The following is an 18,549-nucleotide window of genomic DNA, read 5'->3' as shown; positions in this document are numbered from 1 at the left end:
TCTCTCTTGTAGGCTAACAAACACAACTATGTCAAGGTTAGCAAACGAAGGTTAATAGATCCAAAAATTAATGGATTCCAGCTGCTTCATTACCAATTTAGGTACTAAGGTTTTGCTTTAAGATCTTTACTATGCAAGCGAGCTTGCAACCTATTCAGAACAGAATATTATTTAGAATACTTCATTTTTTTTTCCAGCATAAATTATATCCTAGAAAATGCTAAATAAATGTTTAGGAGCCAACAAGTTATGCTTTGGGATGCTTTAAATATTACAGAAAATCCTGTAGTAAGATCTACTATTAAAAAGATAAATTGTTTTGTAGCAACTGCATGCAGTAGTAGCAGTGAACCTACATATACTCACATATTTACATCCTCACACTATTAAACCACAATACCGTATCTGGAAAACGGTTCCATCAGCAGTCCTCTCGCTCAAACCGATCCAAGATTTTCAAAGAGGTCATCAAAGAGGTTTCTAAAAGGCTTCATTAGCAAAGCGAGAGGGACTTCAGGCAGGTTTACAAGTTCCCCCTGTATATTGTGGGACCCTACAAAGTGCTCACTGGAAAGACTTGTCACTGCTGTTCACTAGCTTAAGAAACAGAGATTTGAATTTCAGTTATTCACTTTTTTGACACATTAATTGCTTCACACTCTACAGAGTCACATAACGGACCGAGAAGTACAAGACTTAACCTCCTGGGCACTGACGGCGCTGTGAGTGCTGTCAGAGGACCTGTCCCAGCCTCTTTGCAAAAGCTTGCGTGACCGGTCTTACCAGGACTACAGGTAACTACAGGCATTCACAGGTTAGAAAACTGGAAGCTTTTCCAGTCATTTGCTGTTGTACAGGTGTCAGTACGAAGCACCTCGTTACTTTTCAGGCAGGCAGCTCTTCCCGTCTGTAGCCATCCAAGGTGCAGCCCCACAGGAGGCAGCCCAGAGCAGCGCGTTTCGCCACACAGCGACCCCTCAAAGAAGCCAGAGCGATTTTTGCCCCGCTCGTCGCTTGCCGGTTCGGAGGAGGCCGCCTCAGGAAGCGGCAAGTTCGCTAACCCGAAAGTTACGGGAGCCGTCAGGAGCCTGCGCGGTGGCCCTCCCTCGGCTGGGGCTCTTTTGCTCTCCCTGCAGCAGAGGAGGGGAGCCACAGGAGACGAGCCACAGGAGAGCCGCGCCTCAGGCAAGCAGCGCCCGGCCGCGGCCATGCGGACGGCGCCGCCCCGACGGCCGCCGCACCCCGCCCGGCGAGCTCCCACCTGTTACACCGCTCCCTCAGCGCCTCCCGCCGCCGCACTCACCAGGTACTCGGGGTACTCGTACATGTAGGTCATGCTGCACCGGTTCTCCTCGTAGAGGAACAGCACGTCCCGCACCCCTAACAGCACCAGCGCCGCCAGCACCCCGTAGAAGAGCGCCGCCGCCACGGCGGGCAGCCGGCGGCCCGCCCGCCCCATCGCGCCCCGCAGCCCACGTCCCCCCGCAGGCTCTCCGCGCACACAGGCACGGCGAGGCGGGGCGGGGAGCCGCCACCGCCCGGGAGGCGGGGCGGACGGGCGGGCGCCACAACCCGGCCGCCGCCGGGAGCGTGAGGGCGGCCGCCATGTTGGGAAGGTCCAGCGCTTGGCCGGCCGCCGCTCCGCCAGGCTGGGGGGGCCCGTCCGCCATGTCGCGGGGGTGGGAGCCATTACGGGGAGGTCGGGAACCTACCTACGGGTTTCCTCCAGCCAGTAGCTTGCGGGGACAAGGCGTGTCCGCCATGATAGGGAGGTCAAGTCATGGCGCTACTGCTGAGGTGCGCTTGCTTAGTCGCCTCCTGCCCGCGGGGCTGCTGCTGAAGGGGCGCCGCCCCGGGCTGAGGCCCATGAGGAGACTCCTTCCCCTCGCCGCCCGTCTCTGCAGGCAGGCGGGCCTCGGACGGCGCCTTGTCGGCGTCCACGGACTCCAGGACGCCCTCCCGGGTGTCGAGGGGCGCAGGTTTATCCCCCCCGCTGGCAAGGGCCCGGGCCGCCGGTGGAGCCCCGCAGCCCAGGCGGGCGTACCGCCGGGGGACGGACCTCGCCGAAAATAAACGCGCGATCCCCACTGCTCGGGTGCTTTTAAGGTTCCTGGCCTGTTAGGAGCTTAGTCACAACGTGGGTGGGGGTGTTTTATTTAATTAAGCACTTCTAACAACTTACTATCTTTTATTATGTGTTCATCACTGGATTTTAGTCTCCGTGGGACAGCCCACGCCCTGAGGCGTGACAAACCCACGATTGCTGGTGTGCCTCAGTGAAAACTAACATTAAATATTTTACTAACTGACCAAAAAAAGAAGTTCTTTTTTTCATCAACTTATTAAGACGAAGGGTAGTTACGTAGGGAAGTACAAGGTAGAAATACATACATAGTTGCATTTTCATTTTTGCTGCTAAATAAATAAACCTTTCCACCCCCTTTAAAAGAAAATTTACTCAGTTTTTCAACAGTATTTGTACCATTTTTATTTGTAAAAATAACCGTCTGAATGCATTTCAATAGTACTTTACAGTTAAGGTTCTTCATTACATTAATACAGCATTCAGTAGTTGAAAAAGTCACTAAACTGTGCTTGAGAAGATTCAGGTTGAATTCCAGGTCATTCACTGAAGTAAATATTTTTCCTCATTTCGCATGTGACATTTACCCAAGTCCTTAAACTTCAATTTACAAAAGCAAACAATACCGACAAAACCCCACTGAAACCATCAAACAATAGTTTATATTGTTTATTACAAATGTTATGCAAAATATAACACTGGCACCAGATTCGTATCACCATGGTTTGTAAAGATATATTGCACATGCTAAAGCATAAAATATAAGACAAAACCTACAAAACATAAGATATTGGCTTTAATATGTAGATCACTGCATAAGAAACGCATAAAATTACATTTTATACACACACTCAAGATTGTCACTAGTTTAAAACGCCCTTTCCTATAACACTGACCTAAGGTTTACTTTTTGTGTAATAAGAAAGCATTTTCAGCACTGCGAAAATTATACATTATTCCTATAGAAATTTAGCATATTAATTTTCATTTCAATGCAGGTAGAACATATGAAAAGAAGAAACACTTTATACATTCAAAGAAGGTCTGAAATGAAAATTTACTGGTAATATATTGCTTTTATAACACTCAAATGAAAAAAAAAACAAACCAAAAAAAACCCGAGTTTCACAAAACACTTCCATAATACACAAATATAAAAAGGCACTCTAATATTTCTTACATGACTAAGAATAAAAATCACAAATTTTTTTAAAATCATCCTCAAGATACATAACCAAGTTTCTCAACAGTACAATGGATAAACAATTCATTTCATGTGTTTGTTCTAATTCAACGATCTGGCAGTCGTTTACTGCATAAAAGTACCAAACACATTATGGTGCCCTTTTAGTAGCGATGAACAGAAATCCCCTGAGCTATTTCACAGCAATTTCAGGCAGTCCGGAGGTTGTAACTCAGTATTTATGAGAGAGACTTGGGACCCCATCCTGCTATGGATTCCACCTGCAGCTGTGGTTAAAATACAGGAGGAAACGATCCTGCCAATACAGCCGGGCAGATGGCTGCTCCTCCCCAAATAACCTTGGCTTGGTGCAGACACAGAGGTCGTCCACGTACTGTAAATTGCAGGATCCAGGGTTAAGTGCAACAGTTATATATGATTCACTCGACTCTTGTAAAAAGTCCACAGAAAGGCAAGGTGATTATTTACAAGAGTAAAATTATTCCCATGCTTAAATACCTGCTCTAAATTACAAATTTATTTCTACATGTGATAAATTATATTACAGATTAATGTGCCAGCATACAAAAAAAGGGATTCTGGTAACTGACGTGAGATGTGGGATAGGCCAATACTGAGTACTTCCAAGTGTCTTGCTCGGAACAATCTTCCTCCTAAATACACCATACTCAAACACAACTTTCGCAATGTCCTTAAGATGCTGACAAATCCTACGTTTCTATGATTTTTTGAAATATTGCATATTTACATCATTGTTAGTTTACAGAAAAGTTCAATCAGTAAAGTTTAGAATTGGTTCTTCCCCTTCTTTTACTTTAGAAGGATCAAAAGTAATTCAGTAATGACCTATGCTTCTACAACATTGTATCTATCATTAAGAGGCAGCAGTTGTTGCACTACGCAATTACAAGAGTTACGAGGTATTGCAAATATACAGAAGTATTTTCAGTAACTCTGTATGGTAGCAAGTAAAAATACTGACTTTTTTTAATGGCTGCTTAAATTAATACATCCTCCTCTTTGTAAAGAGGACTGGTTTTCTCCTAATGAAGCAACTTCATGTAGGATAGTGTAACTTTCCGTATTTTGGGGTGAGACTTATAACTAATCCTGCCAAGAAGCTTACCTACATCTCCAGTGAAAATAAGTTTAAAAGGCTTATCCTGCTGTTAGACAGGTCGCAGCCATTTCCCATTTGTTTGTTTTCAATACCATCATTCCACATAAAAAAAAGCAAAATTTGGGATTTCTATTCATTTCTGAACAGACACCACTGAAAACTTCAACAACTGATCTCTCCTCTTATTTTCAGTGCTTAGAGTAAGGTGGTTATTGCTATTCTGCAACTTTTAAAAGCAAAAATGAGAAATATCAATCATAAAAATGTTATTCTGTGCTATTTCTGAGGAGAAAAAACAGGGTTTCAGGTGCTCTGTCACTCTACTGCAGGAAATAAAGAGTTGAGGGAAATGTTTGCCTTTAGAGACACTATCCTCTGTGATTTTTTTGTTGTAAACTTTGGAAATTTGTTAATGTTCAAGGAAACAATATTTAATTTTACCAAATGTTCAAGGAGACAATATTTAATTTTAGCAAGGCAAACTAAATATATAAATATTTTTCTTAATTAAAGAACTGGAATCTGCCAACAGATTTTTAGACAATTCAGCAGAACATGGCTAAAAACTGCAACTAAAATGAAAATCCTTACTTTCCGTTTACCCTGCCGAAAGCGTGCACTGAGGAAGCGCGTCTCGTCCTCCCAGCACAGATAGAGGCCTGCAGACAGCCTGAGTGTGACTCACGGGAACTTTTAACACCTTGACTCCACGCTACGCTACTTTTTCCCCTCTTTACTGTAGCTGTACAATGTTCTCTCACTTGTCTAGCAAGGGGTTGATCCCAGTCTCATGCTTTTAAATGAGGGAAGGTGGTTTGCTTTCTGCTTTTTACCATTATAGCCTGTGGACTTAATCTTTGCATTCCATACAAGATGGGCGCTCTCCCAAAGTGCATCCGCCCTTCCTTTTTCTACTCAGGCCATCGGTCTTGCCTAGATTCACATTTCATTTTGCATCACGCCAAATAGTATGCACAAATGCTAACGAGGAGAACAAGCCATAGTTATTTTTCCTGGGCATTTGTTTCATTTCAAATAAATATAAACACATTTACATTAAAAGTATATGAACATATTCTTTAGTCTGGAAAAAAACCCAACTGTGGTCAACACATCATCAGTTACAAATGTCAACTTGAAACCTGTGTCATAAAATGTAAAATTCACTCAAGACAAGTCATTACCTCAAAAGTTTATATTTTTATGGTTTAGAAAAACTACTTCATTATGTCACTCACATTTGAAGAAAAAAATAAAAGTAGCAAAGTCTTCCATTTAATTACTGAAGCATTTTGGTCCTCTTGGTACAGCTGGTTAGTTCATGATAGCTTTTTGTTTTGGTTTTTTTTTTGTTTTTGTTTACAATGTCTCATTCTTCCTTTTGTACATCTGTTGCAGACGAGGGTCGTGGTCCATTTGACCTAGAAACTTTGGCAGAAGGAGTAAACATATTCACAAAGTTGACCTTGCTTTAAAAGCTGGTGACAATAGGCTTTTTTAGCATGTATCTCCAATCCCCTGCACGGTACACTGCTATGTTTTCTGGTGTTTGGTATTTCAACTTTTGGTGTTATGCTTTCATTGCTTTACCTTTGCTCTGTTAATCCGAACACTGGCAAAAGTATTTTAAAATTCTATACTGTTTACAGTAAAAATAAGTTATTTAAGCATAGAAAAGGAAAAAAAAATCCATTTAAGTTGGCAAGTCATTATAAACTTTTACATATACCTTTGTCTACACCTGATTTCCCCCCCCCCCCCTTTTTTTTCTGGTATTAGATTCTTGGTTAATGGCTCAGGTGACAGAAATATCTAGTGACCCTAATTCTGTAGTGCAAATAAACCGTACGTTTGTGCTGAATTGAAAAAAAAGTAAGGGCCAAGTGATTTTCATTTTACACGCGTGGTTCCACTAGTGTCCGTGGGAAAAATATGGTGAGACAAGTAGAATTTGGCCTAAAGAGTTCATAACTATATTTTTCTAATTGTGTGCTGCAACTAAGAACTGTAAAAAGTGCCTTCTATACATTTAAGTGCTTAATACACGCAGAATGTAAAAGGTTTCATTTCCTGTAGAAAAGTAGTACAGGCAGTTTTAAGATTTACAACTTTACCTTTGGTTTGTGTAAAAACAAAATATCTAATTAACAGAGCCCCTGGAAGCAGGAAACAGACAAACGTAGGAAAGGGGTGATGCTCGAATCTATGGAAGCTACGCTGGAAATATGTTTGTGTACTAAAGGTACAGCTAAAACATGTAAGAACTTTTTACAAACAGTTTCCTGTTTATTTGTGCTGTCAAAAAGAAAAAAGGCATTTTCTCTGTTCTACTTAAAATAAGAGGTAGAGACTTCGGGCCTAAAGAAAACATCAGGAAGCTGAAAAGCCGCAGAACATTAATGGGAATATGTTCCAGTAAATCCCTCTAACTTTGTTATTTAAAGGCTTGATTCTCATCAACACTAGAAATCTTTCAATACCTGCTTGTCAAGAATAATAGTTAAGAATATAGCTGTGGGATTTAGGCTGTTTAAAAAGACAATAAAAATACAAAAATAAAGCTGAAATGAAATAATCATGAAAAAAAAAAGTTTTTCAATACCAAAAAGTCAAAATGTTTCAGAATCTGAATCGTTTTCATTGTACCCATCCTCTGTTCCTATGTTATTACTCAAGGGCTTATTGTAAGAGTTAATGCTACCCATACTGGAGCCATCGCAGAGATGTGTCCTGCCCAAATTGTCTTTTTTAAAACAAACGAAGTTGAAAGCCGTCATTGAACTGGAAGGAGAAAAAGGCATCATGGTAGCCAAAATGAGTGCCAGGCAGTCAGCCACGTCTTTGTTAGGAGCGCAAGCCAGGGCTGGCGTATGACCTGGGCACAAATGCAGACAAGGCAATGGTTAGTACTAAGGGCACTGAGAACAGCACTGAGCATTCCTCATATACATCTCTAGGTGACATCGTAAGCAGGAGATGTATGTTCCGTTACCATCATGCCAGGCAACAGGGGTATGTTACTTATTTTAAATTAGACATGCTGGGGAAATACACACTTTATGGAGCATTTAAATCACTGACCACAACAAGCACTGTTTTTTTTTAAAATCAGGCAGCAAACAGACTTCACGATACGAATACAAGCACTTGCTAAACACAGTTCTAGAGCACAGACAGTATGATGAATACAGAACACGGGGAGTACAGCAACAGCGACAGAAACCGGCTTCGGTTTCTGTGCCTATGAACAAGTCTCATTCTGAGAACAATGACTTTCGTTAGAACATAAAAGATACTAGTTTAAAACCGTTTTGAAGTAATAAGCAAACAATTTTAAAGACTGATCAGTTGAGTATCTATCTCCTCAACTCAGGAAGCATTTAATTTAGGAATTAAACTATGAGAGAAAAGAATTAGACCAGCGCACATGGTACACGTATAGCAGGTACAACTATGTGGATGTTTGGTTACCCAAATTTATATTATGTTAGAAGAATAACAACTGTATTCAGAAAGCATGGCATATGCTTTAAATACAAAGTTAATATTATACAGATGTCAGTAAAATGAAGAACTGGGGAGATATTAAAATTTTGTCTTCACTGGAGCTTAACGTGGCTCCTGTCCAAGCGCTGCCCCTAAAGCAGCTCTTCCCATGTACAAATCTTGGAAACCAGTATGCTGATTACACTCGCTCTCTTTACATTTTGCAGGCTGCTGTGTGCTATTCCAGCACCTTCGAACAAATCCTCCTTTATACTAAGAGCAAACAAATGGTTTTGAAGACGGCTAAATCTTAAGCACTGCAGCAATAGTGATCTGAGGCAATGACCACTACTGATCTCCTGCTGCCTCAAGTAAGCTGAGAACACCTGCAATGTAGAGGAGTTTGGTGGAAAAATGTGAGTACAGCTTTGTAGCAAACTACCCACATTTAAGCACTGACTGCAGTGAATGCATGCCCTGAAGGGAATTTCCCCTTCCACTGAGTTGTACTTACACTAAGATGGTACTTAATTTCTCTCTTTTCAACTGCGTACGCAGTTGTTCCTAGAAAAGTTAGATGTGTACCAAATTTAAACTTGATTTTTACTCGTTACATACATGCAAATTAGCTGGATCTGTATGTACAATTTTAATGATGAAAACTGTGGTTCGAAGCTAGTCTGGTTCATTTTTCTCTCCCCTATCTTTAAAACGAGGTTAGGGCCAGATGACTTCAGTGGAACTCATTCATGCGTGTATATCTAGCTTGCGTTTGGTTAATAGTAAATACTCACCACTGAGTTCTTTTCATCCATAGATCTCAAATGACTTGCAATGATGGGTGAGTGTTATTATTGTTACTTTACAGATATGGGAAGATGGAGATACTGAATTGTTACATTAATGCCATGAAGTCAGTATTGTAACAAAGACCAGCTTATTTCAGGAAGACATTTTGGAAAATATTAATTATAGAAGCACATCCCTCTATGGGCTTTATAATGTTTAGGGAAGGACTTCATTGAGATCTGAAACAAAATTATCATATTTATTAACTAATCATGTATTTTATGAGGCAACAGTAATTTACTTGCATCTTGGATTGGGTCAGACAATTGGTAAGCACAAGCTTTGATCTCAGAATGAACTAGAACACAATCAAACATATGGTGATGGTTTTCTTCCTACCCATTAAAACATGCGCTGATTGAATGCATAATCCTTAATTCTTCTGCAAGGTGTCAGAATTATCCGGTGCCACTTGCATGTTTAGGAAATTCAAGTTACCACTGCACTCAAGCATTAAAAAAGACTAGCTGTTGACAGTACATGCAAAGTGAACAGTAAAAGGGACCGCTGTGATGTTCAGAATACATTTTTATATTAAAGAAAAATAAATAGTATCTTTTTTTTTTAATAGGTACTCACACAGCTCACTGTCTGTTCTTGGAGGGATAAAAGCATCAATGATGTCTATCATCAGCTTTTAAGTCTATTGCTTCAGTCTGTTGTAAAATTACCTGTTGGGTCCTACTGAAGATTGTCAAAGTGTATTATTTACTTACCATTTTCATCTACTGCTAGGACACACGCCCCTTTGGCTAGCAACTCTTCAACCACCATCTTTAAGCCGTTCCGTGCAGCAATGTGGAGAGGTCTACAAAAACATAACAACTAAATTCAAGTTCAGTTTAAAATAGACTTTCTAAAAAGAGTTAAGTAATTCTTAAAGCATACCCAGCATCAGAAAGAGAACGTGTTCCTTTATTGGATCATTAAAATTATACTGTAGACATTAAGTTATATTACAGCCTTTAAAATAATCCTCATATTCCACATCTATAAAACACATGTGCAAGATAAATATAATTACCTTTACATACACAAAGATTGCCTAATGCTTTCCAGTCTAAAGGCTTTCTTTAAAAAGCTCTCATTTTTCCACAAATGCTCCATTTGCAGCACACAATTGACATTTAAAAGGAAAATTAATCTGAGACTGAAGAAACGCCTTTGTTCCATCCTTCAATCTGGCTACCACAGACCGTTCAAAATTATTGTATTGACTTTTTATCCTTGAATACTTGATTACTAATCTCTATTACCACAGAGCATCTGGAAATTAAAAATAACCACTGGTTTGCTCCCTTCCTGGGCAAACACCCCACGCTCCCATTTGGGGACAGCTAGTGGGACGGGAAAAACAATTTCTTATTGGAAGGGGGGAAAAAAGGGCTAAGATGGAATGAATTCTTCTGCAAGTACTAGATGATGTGCCACCTGAACTTGTAGTTGAATCTTTTCTTGTGGGATTCTCCCATCCCAGTCAAACAGTTGCAGCTGGACTAAGAATATCGATGGACTAAGAATATAAGAATATTCTGCTGATAATATATGGTATGGATGGGAGTTGCACATAAAATATGACCTATAAAACCCTCTGAAAATTAAATCTATCACCTTAAGTCTAAATAAATTATTTAGATTTAAGATGAAACTCAAAAAGCTAGGAAATGCCAGATGTATGCTTATACGTTCACATGATTAATAGACATTTTGATATAGTCTTCAAATAAATGACCTCATGTAATTTTTCCACCAGACCATGTATAGAATTGGCATCAAAGGAATAAAAATTAGAAATGAAAATGCAATACAAATCTGGTCTGTTCAAGGGCAAGCACTCATAAAAATCAGAAATTAACTTTTCTGTTCTATGAAAAAATCTGAGACATGAATTTGAAATGCTAAATTGGGATCTTCCGGTAAGCCAACTGAACTTGAAAGGATCAGGCTATACTTACGTCTGCAATGCATTATTTTTTGCATTAATAAGGCTCTGTTCTTGTATCTTGTCAAGTATTAACAAGGCACATTTTTCATGACCCTGTAGTTGGGAAAATAACAAATAGTGTTAATTTGCTGAGGTGTTTGTAGTTGAGGCAAAAGAAATGTTACACATAGAACTCAGTTTGAAATAGAAAACATGCCTCTCAAGCATAAGGATGTGCAGTAAGTGAACTGTGGGAGCCTTAAAATACCATTTACAAACTGCTACTGGTAGGATGCTTCAGCACATTTAGAAATTTAGATGCTCACCTGTCTTTCAGCCCTCCATTTATTATATATGAATTCACCTCCCCAGCTTTCAGAGAAGACCGCTATTTCTCTTGAAAGCGCATTCAATGGATTCTTTATTAGAACTACATAGTAACATAGGAAGAGGTGGTTTAATCTCAAAAACTAATACTATACTTTCTGGGTTTTTAAATGCCTTTCTGTATTATTAATAAGCTACTACAAAATCCCTTCAGTTCGAGAGCTCTAATAATGAAACTTTTGAAATAATACAGATCCAGGCCTTATTTCTGTTGAGCCTACAGCCCTGGCAGGTGAACAGCTGCCTGAAGGACCTTGAGAATTCAGTGCAGCTCTTGTGTCTGCAGAAACCGGAGTAATACTATCACACTGGAATCCAGTCTGTGGATAGGAGCAAAAGAAAAGGCCCAGGAGATGGAATCCCATGGGCATTTTTTCTTGCAAAAACAGCAGTAGCAATTGGAATTAAGAGGAAGAAAGGGTGGGAAAAGACACCACCACCAATCTAATCAATGCCTCTAGTTTTACTGCTACAGAGCATACGGAAAAATTTTGTGTTCCTTCCACAGAAATTGGAGAGTAAGAAAAAAGAATAAATACTTTATTTTTTTCTTTGCCACTTTTGCCACTGAACCTATGTTAAGCTATTTTACAGTGAGATTATTTGGTAAAATCTCAAAGGATTTTCCAGTATTTCTCTTAGTTTCCCTTCCTTATGTTTCAGCTGTCCCAAGAGGCATCCATATTTCTTAATTTACTAAACCTTGAAACAAACTTGAGAAAAAGCTTGAAACAATCTCCCTTCTTCACCATAAGTTCGACCATCACGTTTCCATTGCAGAAATATTTTTAGGAGCATACATACAGACTGCAAAGAGAATAGAAGCGTACAGAGGTCTTCAACTTACTTTACTGCTAGCCAAGTGCAAAGATGTATTCAACTCCTTATCCTTCAATGTCAGGTCAGCCTTAGCAATGTTCACCAAAAAGTCTGAGAGTATAGAATAGAAATCAACGAACAAACGCAATGGGCAGACAAACATGTAAAAACAGAGGAAAAAAATTTCTATTTTAATATGCATGTGCATAGATGCTAGTCAATTAAGCCTTTATGTGATGTAAATTTTATGAACGTGAAGTGAAAATAATGAATGAGAACAGACTAATCTCGTGCAGTTAATCAGCAAGCAAAGGCAGAGCAAATGACTCCTTCACAGTATCCCAAACCATCAAACATATATTCATCTTAATTTATTTATGAACTTCCCTATTTGCAGATCAGCAAGCTTTGCCTGAATCATCTCCCGAGAACAACTGTGGATTCGGCTTTGAGAGGACTAAGTGCATATAAAGAATTCAGGGTGCAGTTTGTGCTGTTGAAGCTAGAGAAAAGGGAATTCTGTTAAGCCAGTATGACCCCAATCCGTATGTCTATAGTCTAGCCTGGAAAAGCAGCTGCTGATAGCTGCCATTTTAAGATTAGGGCTTCCCGTAGTAGTGCAGACAAAAAAAGGTTACACAATCTTTTTCACAAGTGCAGTTTTACTGCTCCATAAAATCAAGTACGTAAACAGGAGAATAGAATTACTACTCCCCTTGTGCTCTTTACAGCACGCTCTTAGTAGGAAATAAGACTCCAGTTTGTTATTGCAAGTGTTCACCAAGACTACTGAGAAACAATGACTGAGAAGAAAAAGAACTTTTTTACAGATGTAAAAGTAGCTTCTTACAGACGTCTGCACAATTTATTTTTCTTCCTTAGCTTTCACAGGAAAAAAAATTGCAACTTATTTGGGACAATAACTGCAGTAGCACTCACCCTTCAAGACAAACAGAGGCAAGGAGGTACTTACCTACAGCACCTACATGACCGTTGTGAGCTGCCATCATGAGAGGTGTTTTTCCTGCGTGATCCGCAGCATTCACTTGTGCGCTGTGACTCAGGAGGAGCTGGAGGCACTCCACGTGATCCGCGAAGGCTGCTGCGTGAAGGGGCGTTCTGTGGGGAGAGTGACACGACCACAGCTGTTGCTAAGAATGACAATATTCCTGTTCACTTACCTGCCCAACAACCTGAAAGTGCAAGACTTTTTTTTTTTTTTTTTTTTTCTATGAAACTTTGAGTTATCACTAGGGGAACACTATAGTAGCAGCACCTGAAATAAGTTAAATAATATTTACAGCCTCTGTCCTGGCGTAATATAAACTTTAAAAAAAAAGGGAAGTATAAGGTAGATATGATACTGTAGAGAATCTCATATTAGCAGCATATTTATTTTAATGGAGCACACTGCGTAATATGAAAAGTAGTACAATCCCTCATTCATTTGATTTTATTTTTTTTAACAAGCCTAAGAGGGGAAGAGCTATCAGAAAAGAACAGATCTATTGTTTAAAAAAACTAAAGTATTTTAAGTTATAGTCAAAAATATTGCAGCAACAAGCTACAAGAACAGTGTTACTATAAAAGGCAGAAAGAATTCTATCTGCTTTGAAGGTTATCGGTTTCCACAGGACTGAGACACTAGAATTCGTTCGCTGTCTCCCTGTGGCATTTTGCGTCTGAAGTGTGACTAATAGAGATGAAAGATAGTTGGTACGCAACCCCGCTCATAGTGTTACTTCAGGTTTTGCTTATCAGTAAGGGTGAGGTGGTCTTACCCTTATAGGAGTAGATAATCACCATTACTGAAGGTCTTGAATTTGTTTTAATTAATAGAAACAATGCATATTCAATTTTTAGAATTTCATTACTTTTAATTAAATATATATATACACACACACACAGAGTGAGGAGATTATCAACATGACAAAATAAGGATTTGGCTGAATGCATATCTCGTGCTGTATGAGTATTATTTTGCTGCATAGATCTTTTGAATTGTGTGCAATGAGAATTCTAACATAACGTTAAAGCTTTTAATGAAATACTTTTCTATGTGTACATAGTATCACTCCATTTAGCAAAGATAAACATGTTTAAATATTTAACACAAAAACCTGGTTCAGGAAAACAGCCTATAGTCATAGCTGTTCTTAACAAACAAAATACTATTTCTTTTCTATTTCTTTTTATATGTACTATGAAATTGAATACTTGCTTCAAGTGAGCCACCATTTAACTCTGTTGCAGTGTAAACTGCTGTCTGAAAGAATCAGCATGACAAGCCTTAGCTCAACCGTATCAGATAAGGATTAGTTCCAGAGTTTCAGAAAGAATTATGAAAAATACTAGATGGATTCATGAAGATGAAATGCAATTTGTTTAAGAAACTATTACCTTCCTTTGTCATCTTTGCAATTGACAATGCTGGCATCGATGGCTCCGATGAGCAGGGATGCACAGTTTTCATGATCGTTGATTCTGCCAAAGAAAAGACATTTTCAAAAAGGTAAAAAGTCTACATCTTTTCCCACTTTACAATATTAATTTACTTCACTTCCCATTAATATTTCTTATTGGTTATTCCTAAGTTATCTTAACATACCTTTGCCATAATGCTTTCAGTCACATTTCTGATAATTCATCATCTCTCCATTTAAGCAAACTGCACGTGCTACTATGAACTTCAGTCTCTAAAGTAAAGCTGATTCTGCAATTGACTATGCACAAATGTAACTGAAAGTGCACTGCAAACCTAGGATTAAAACCTTAATACCTTAAAATCATTTAGTCTAAACGTCAAACACACCTGGATCTGGAAATCACTCAGTCATAGATACAAAGCTTTATTCTAATGTTTTAGGCACTGAAGCCCAAGTCTCTTCCAACTCACACATTTAATACTTTTCCTTGATGGATGTACTCAATAAATACTCTTTCTGGTTATTGTTAATTTGTCTCATTTCATTATGAAAATTAACAGTGTTTAGTAACAGTATTGGACATACCGTATAGCTAACACACACCCACGCTGGATTAGCAGCTGTTTTCATTTTAAATTTGCAGGCATTTTTAAGTTGCACAGCTTTTTAATGAGTTTCAGAATTACATACTCATTTAAAAGAATATAGAAATTGAAAAAAAAATTTCAAAGCCTTCAGATTTCAGATTTTAAGCAGAGTAAAAACAGTGCTTTATATATGCTTTTATTTCTCTAGTATATTGGGGGTTTTGTAATTTCAAAGTTTGATACATGACAAATTACTTTTCTACTTTCCAGTGATGCGTACTGCAGAAGGGAAGCCTACACAACTCCTATCATTACTTCTGGAAGACATTCATTCTTGTAATAGAATACAGAACAGAAGGCAGTCATTCTAACTGTTGGCAGAAATTAAGAAGGTTTGTAATTTTTTTTCAGTGCTTAATTCCTTGCTCTTCTGATAGCTTACATGTTTCAATAAGCATGTTAAGTCCTACAAACTAAAGTAATCTTGCATTTAAAAAAAAAAAGCATTTGCAATTATGTTATGAAAAGTTACAATTTTGCTCTATTAGAATCCTTTCCATATGAAAACATACTGCTTTATTTGGATAAGGAACATGTATAGAATACGTGCATGGAAGAAGATTAATAACTCATAATAGCCACCACCTTTTTGTTGTTTATAAGTAATATGAAAACTTTGGGTACAGAGTCTGCCTCTATAACTGATCAAGTACCAAACCTTCAAGACAGAGAGTATGTGAGAAGCAAAAAAGACCATGAAGAAAATCAGCCTGGAAAACACTCAGCTGAGGATGTCTTGGAAAAAATATGGCCTGCAGAGAACACCATTCTAGCATAGCATAGACTGTTGTTTCAAATCCTTCCTTCATTAGGCATGTTGTCCCTATTGCTAAAAAAAAAAATCATCTTGATTTTCTGGGCTCCCCAGTTCAAGAGAGACAGGGAACTACTGGAGAGAGTCCAGCATAGGTCAGCAAAGATGACTGAGGGATTGTAGCATCTCCCTTCTGAGGAAAAGCTGAGAGAGCTGGGACTCTTTAGCCTGGAGAAGAGAAGGCTGAGGGGAGACCTTATTAATGTTTACAAGCATCTAAAGGGTAGGTTTAAGGAGGATGGAGCCAGACTCTTTTCAGTGGTTCCCAGTAACAGGACAAGGGGTAATGGACACAAGCTGGAACATAGGAAGTTCTGATCAAAATATGAGAACTTTCTGAGCTTTCAGCCATTGGGTTTCAAAGGAGCCTCAAAAGCTCATACTTACAGGGACCAAGGCACTATAGCCCAGGTCACGGCCTAAGAAAGGAAGAGCTATGAAGTTCCAGCCTGTGTGAAGAAAAGGCATAGGTCTGTAGTTGTAAGCAAGGGAAAAGAAACTAGAAAGGGAGCAGAAATGCAGCTATTTAATTAAAAGTCAGAATTTCATCAAATAGCCTACATGTATGAAATTTATGCAAAAATACTCTATTCTGCCACTTTTTCAGCAGACGTATAAGCACAATTTTATGATCAGCTTTAAAATTATTTGCTCATGCCAATAATCTTAAAAAAAAAAAAAAGCTTTCTTCTCATACTGCTACTTTTTCCAGACATATCCTAAAACATTTGTTACTGGAGATTTCTACTTACACAGCACAGTGCAATGGAGAGAAGGTATTACCATAGAATGTGCGGAAAAACTTTTGTTCCAATAGTACCTCTATGCAGTTTTCATGACCTAAAAGAGATCAGACATTTCACAGTGTTGCACAAAGCAAGTAATTCACTTAATTCATATTAGGCTTATACAGATTGGAATTTAACACTAAGGTCGAAGTTGAACACAATGTGTATATAAGCTCTTATGTAATAAACAGATTTTTTTTATGGCAGTAGCAAGATAGATCCATGCTAATATTAGCACTTACTGAAAAAAAAGTAAAGGAAAAAAAAGTCTCTTTTTGATGTGATGTTATGTTGTCTTACACATCTCCAAAGATGGTCTTAAATGATGGTATTAGGAAGCTTTATCCTTATATTAAGTGGCAAATTCAGATTATCCAGTTTAGAACAACCAGTTCAGTTCAGAATATCCATCAATTCACACGGTCTCTTGCATCAATAAATAGGAAAGTGACACCTCAAAGCAGCATTCCCGGCCCCACAGAAATCAATTTAATTACTGACATCAGAAAAAACAGAATTTCACCCTGGCCTCCTGTGACTGGGAGCAAATGAGTTGCAAAGCCAGTGGGAGGTATTGGGTATTGCTGGAATTTCCCTGGCTTCTGCCTTGAAGAGTGAGCACAGCCAACGCTGACTGCAGAGGGGAGATAATTTGCCTCTTCATTTCAAGCTTCTCAAAGTGTTAGGCTGCTTCGTTATCGTGTTTCCCTAAAACTGAGGCCACATCTGAACTTGGCAAAAGTCCACAGGGAGAACCTTACCATTGTAACAAGCCCAGTGCAGCGGTGTATAACCTTGATTATCTTTCAAACTGCAGTCTTCCTCTGAAAGTGCTATCTGCAGTAATTCACTCAGCCAAGTGGCGTGACCCCGAGCTGCCGCGAAGTGCAGAGGTGTTCTGCCTCTGGCGTCTTTACATAAAATAGATACTTCTTTCTCTAACAGCATCTGAACACACTCTTCGTGCCCAGTCATAATCTGATAACAGAGAAATGAGTAAAGAGGTTGACATCATACAGATTCTTGCCCAGGAAATATGGAATATGATTGATGCCTGTGAACATGAAACGGCCTGCACGTGATTCAGAAGGCAGAGATGGAAGCTCCTTTGCTCCCATGAGTCCCTATGGTAACTGATACACTGAAATGTATTTGGTGCTGTCTTTCAAAGGCTTTGATTCCTACTCTGTGGAAGAGACTCCGCTAAGTGCGGCACAAAAGCAAGGAGGAGTTTAAGACTAAGGAAACAGATGAACAAGGGGAGACGTTCAGAAAACCTGAGTCTGGCTTCTCAAAACCACGTATGAATGTGAGAGAAGAACTGAGGAAAAAAAGGATCAAGAATATCATCAGGAATATGAAAAGCTGCTTTAACAGCTGGCCAGCTACTATCAGCGACCTCTGTACCATACATAGGTTAGCTTTGGTATCTTGGGCATGTTCATGTATTGCTATCAATACAGAAGAGAATTTTTATGGCTGTAGCTTTTATTAGGGACTGGTGCCGGAGTCCTAAGCTGAACTGCTCACTCTGGTTATCATAGAGTTCTGTATAAATACCATCTCTTGCATCAACTTGACATTGGGTGAGAAGCTGACTCCTAGAAAAGATAAGACCTGCCTCGAGTTTCACTGCCTCTACAAAAAACTTCGGGCTTAATTATTTACACCGTCCTCCCCCAGGAAAATGAAAAAACCTGCTGGGCAGTTCTTTTAAAGAAATTATTTTCCGAATTTTTAAGGTGCTCAGTTACAAGAATAATGATTGCTATTGTAAAACATCTAAAGCCAAGAAAAAATGGTCTAATCAGTATTTTAGCTAATTAATTAAAGCGAATGTAAAATAAAGTCAAAAGCAGAGCATTACTGAGATCTGATCTGTCCTGCTTTTTTAATCTCATTGACTATGCGTGGTCATGTTTCAAATCATTTACAGTATTCCCTACATTCAGCATCCCTGTATTTATACATGAATTGTAGTCACAGTAAAACAAATAATTAA

The 18,549-nt window shown here is 39.0% G+C and overlaps 2 protein-coding genes and 1 long non-coding RNA gene across 12 annotated transcripts in view; 1 reads left to right on the top strand and 2 right to left on the bottom strand.

Annotated features, from left to right (window-relative positions):
- The window catches only part of PGAP1 (post-GPI attachment to proteins inositol deacylase 1), a 45,303-nt gene extending 43,694 nt beyond the window's left edge, over nt 1–1,609 (bottom strand). The window contains exon 1 of one of the 3 annotated variants that reach the window (XM_054209502.1): nt 1,304–1,609. In XM_054209502.1, coding sequence (XP_054065477.1) covers nt 1,304–1,459 — 156 coding nt within the window. In that variant the 5' untranslated portion in view covers nt 1,460–1,609. The remainder of the gene's footprint in view (nt 1–1,303) is intronic. The other 2 variants (XM_054209504.1, XM_054209505.1) reach the window with 2 other exon arrangements.
- LOC128912852 (uncharacterized) lies at nt 1,144–18,418 on the top strand. 2 transcript variants are annotated; one of them, XR_008467776.1, is made up of 5 exons: nt 1,144–1,306; nt 8,121–8,309; nt 12,755–14,384; nt 15,156–15,277; nt 17,719–18,418. It is a non-coding gene; the product is annotated as an uncharacterized LOC128912852 (long non-coding RNA). The 2 variants fall into 2 exon arrangements; XR_008467775.1 differs by having other exon boundaries at nt 17,493–18,418.
- Nucleotides 2,449–18,549, bottom strand: part of ANKRD44 (ankyrin repeat domain 44) — a 147,846-nt gene continuing 131,745 nt past the window's right edge. For 5 of the 7 annotated variants that reach the window (XM_054209508.1, XM_054209512.1, XM_054209506.1 and 2 more), the window contains 8 exons: nt 17,309–17,525; nt 16,512–16,599; nt 14,273–14,356; nt 12,846–12,991; nt 11,901–11,983; nt 10,698–10,780; nt 9,459–9,550; nt 2,449–7,282 (listed from right to left, as the gene is read on the bottom strand). In XM_054209508.1, coding sequence (XP_054065483.1) covers nt 7,017–7,282; nt 9,459–9,550; nt 10,698–10,780; nt 11,901–11,983; nt 12,846–12,991; nt 14,273–14,356; nt 16,512–16,599; nt 17,309–17,525 — 1,059 coding nt within the window. In that variant the 3' untranslated portion in view covers nt 2,449–7,016. The remainder of the gene's footprint in view (nt 7,283–9,458; nt 9,551–10,697; nt 10,781–11,900; nt 11,984–12,845; nt 12,992–14,272; nt 14,357–16,511; nt 16,600–17,308; nt 17,526–18,549) is intronic. The other 2 variants (XM_054209510.1, XM_054209511.1) reach the window with 1 other exon arrangement.

The sequence above is a fragment of the Rissa tridactyla genome, chromosome 7, assembly GCF_028500815.1.
Source record: "Rissa tridactyla isolate bRisTri1 chromosome 7, bRisTri1.patW.cur.20221130, whole genome shotgun sequence".
Classification (NCBI taxonomy): Eukaryota; Metazoa; Chordata; class Aves; order Charadriiformes; family Laridae; genus Rissa; species Rissa tridactyla.
This window is presented reverse-complemented; position numbering and strand designations above follow the sequence as displayed.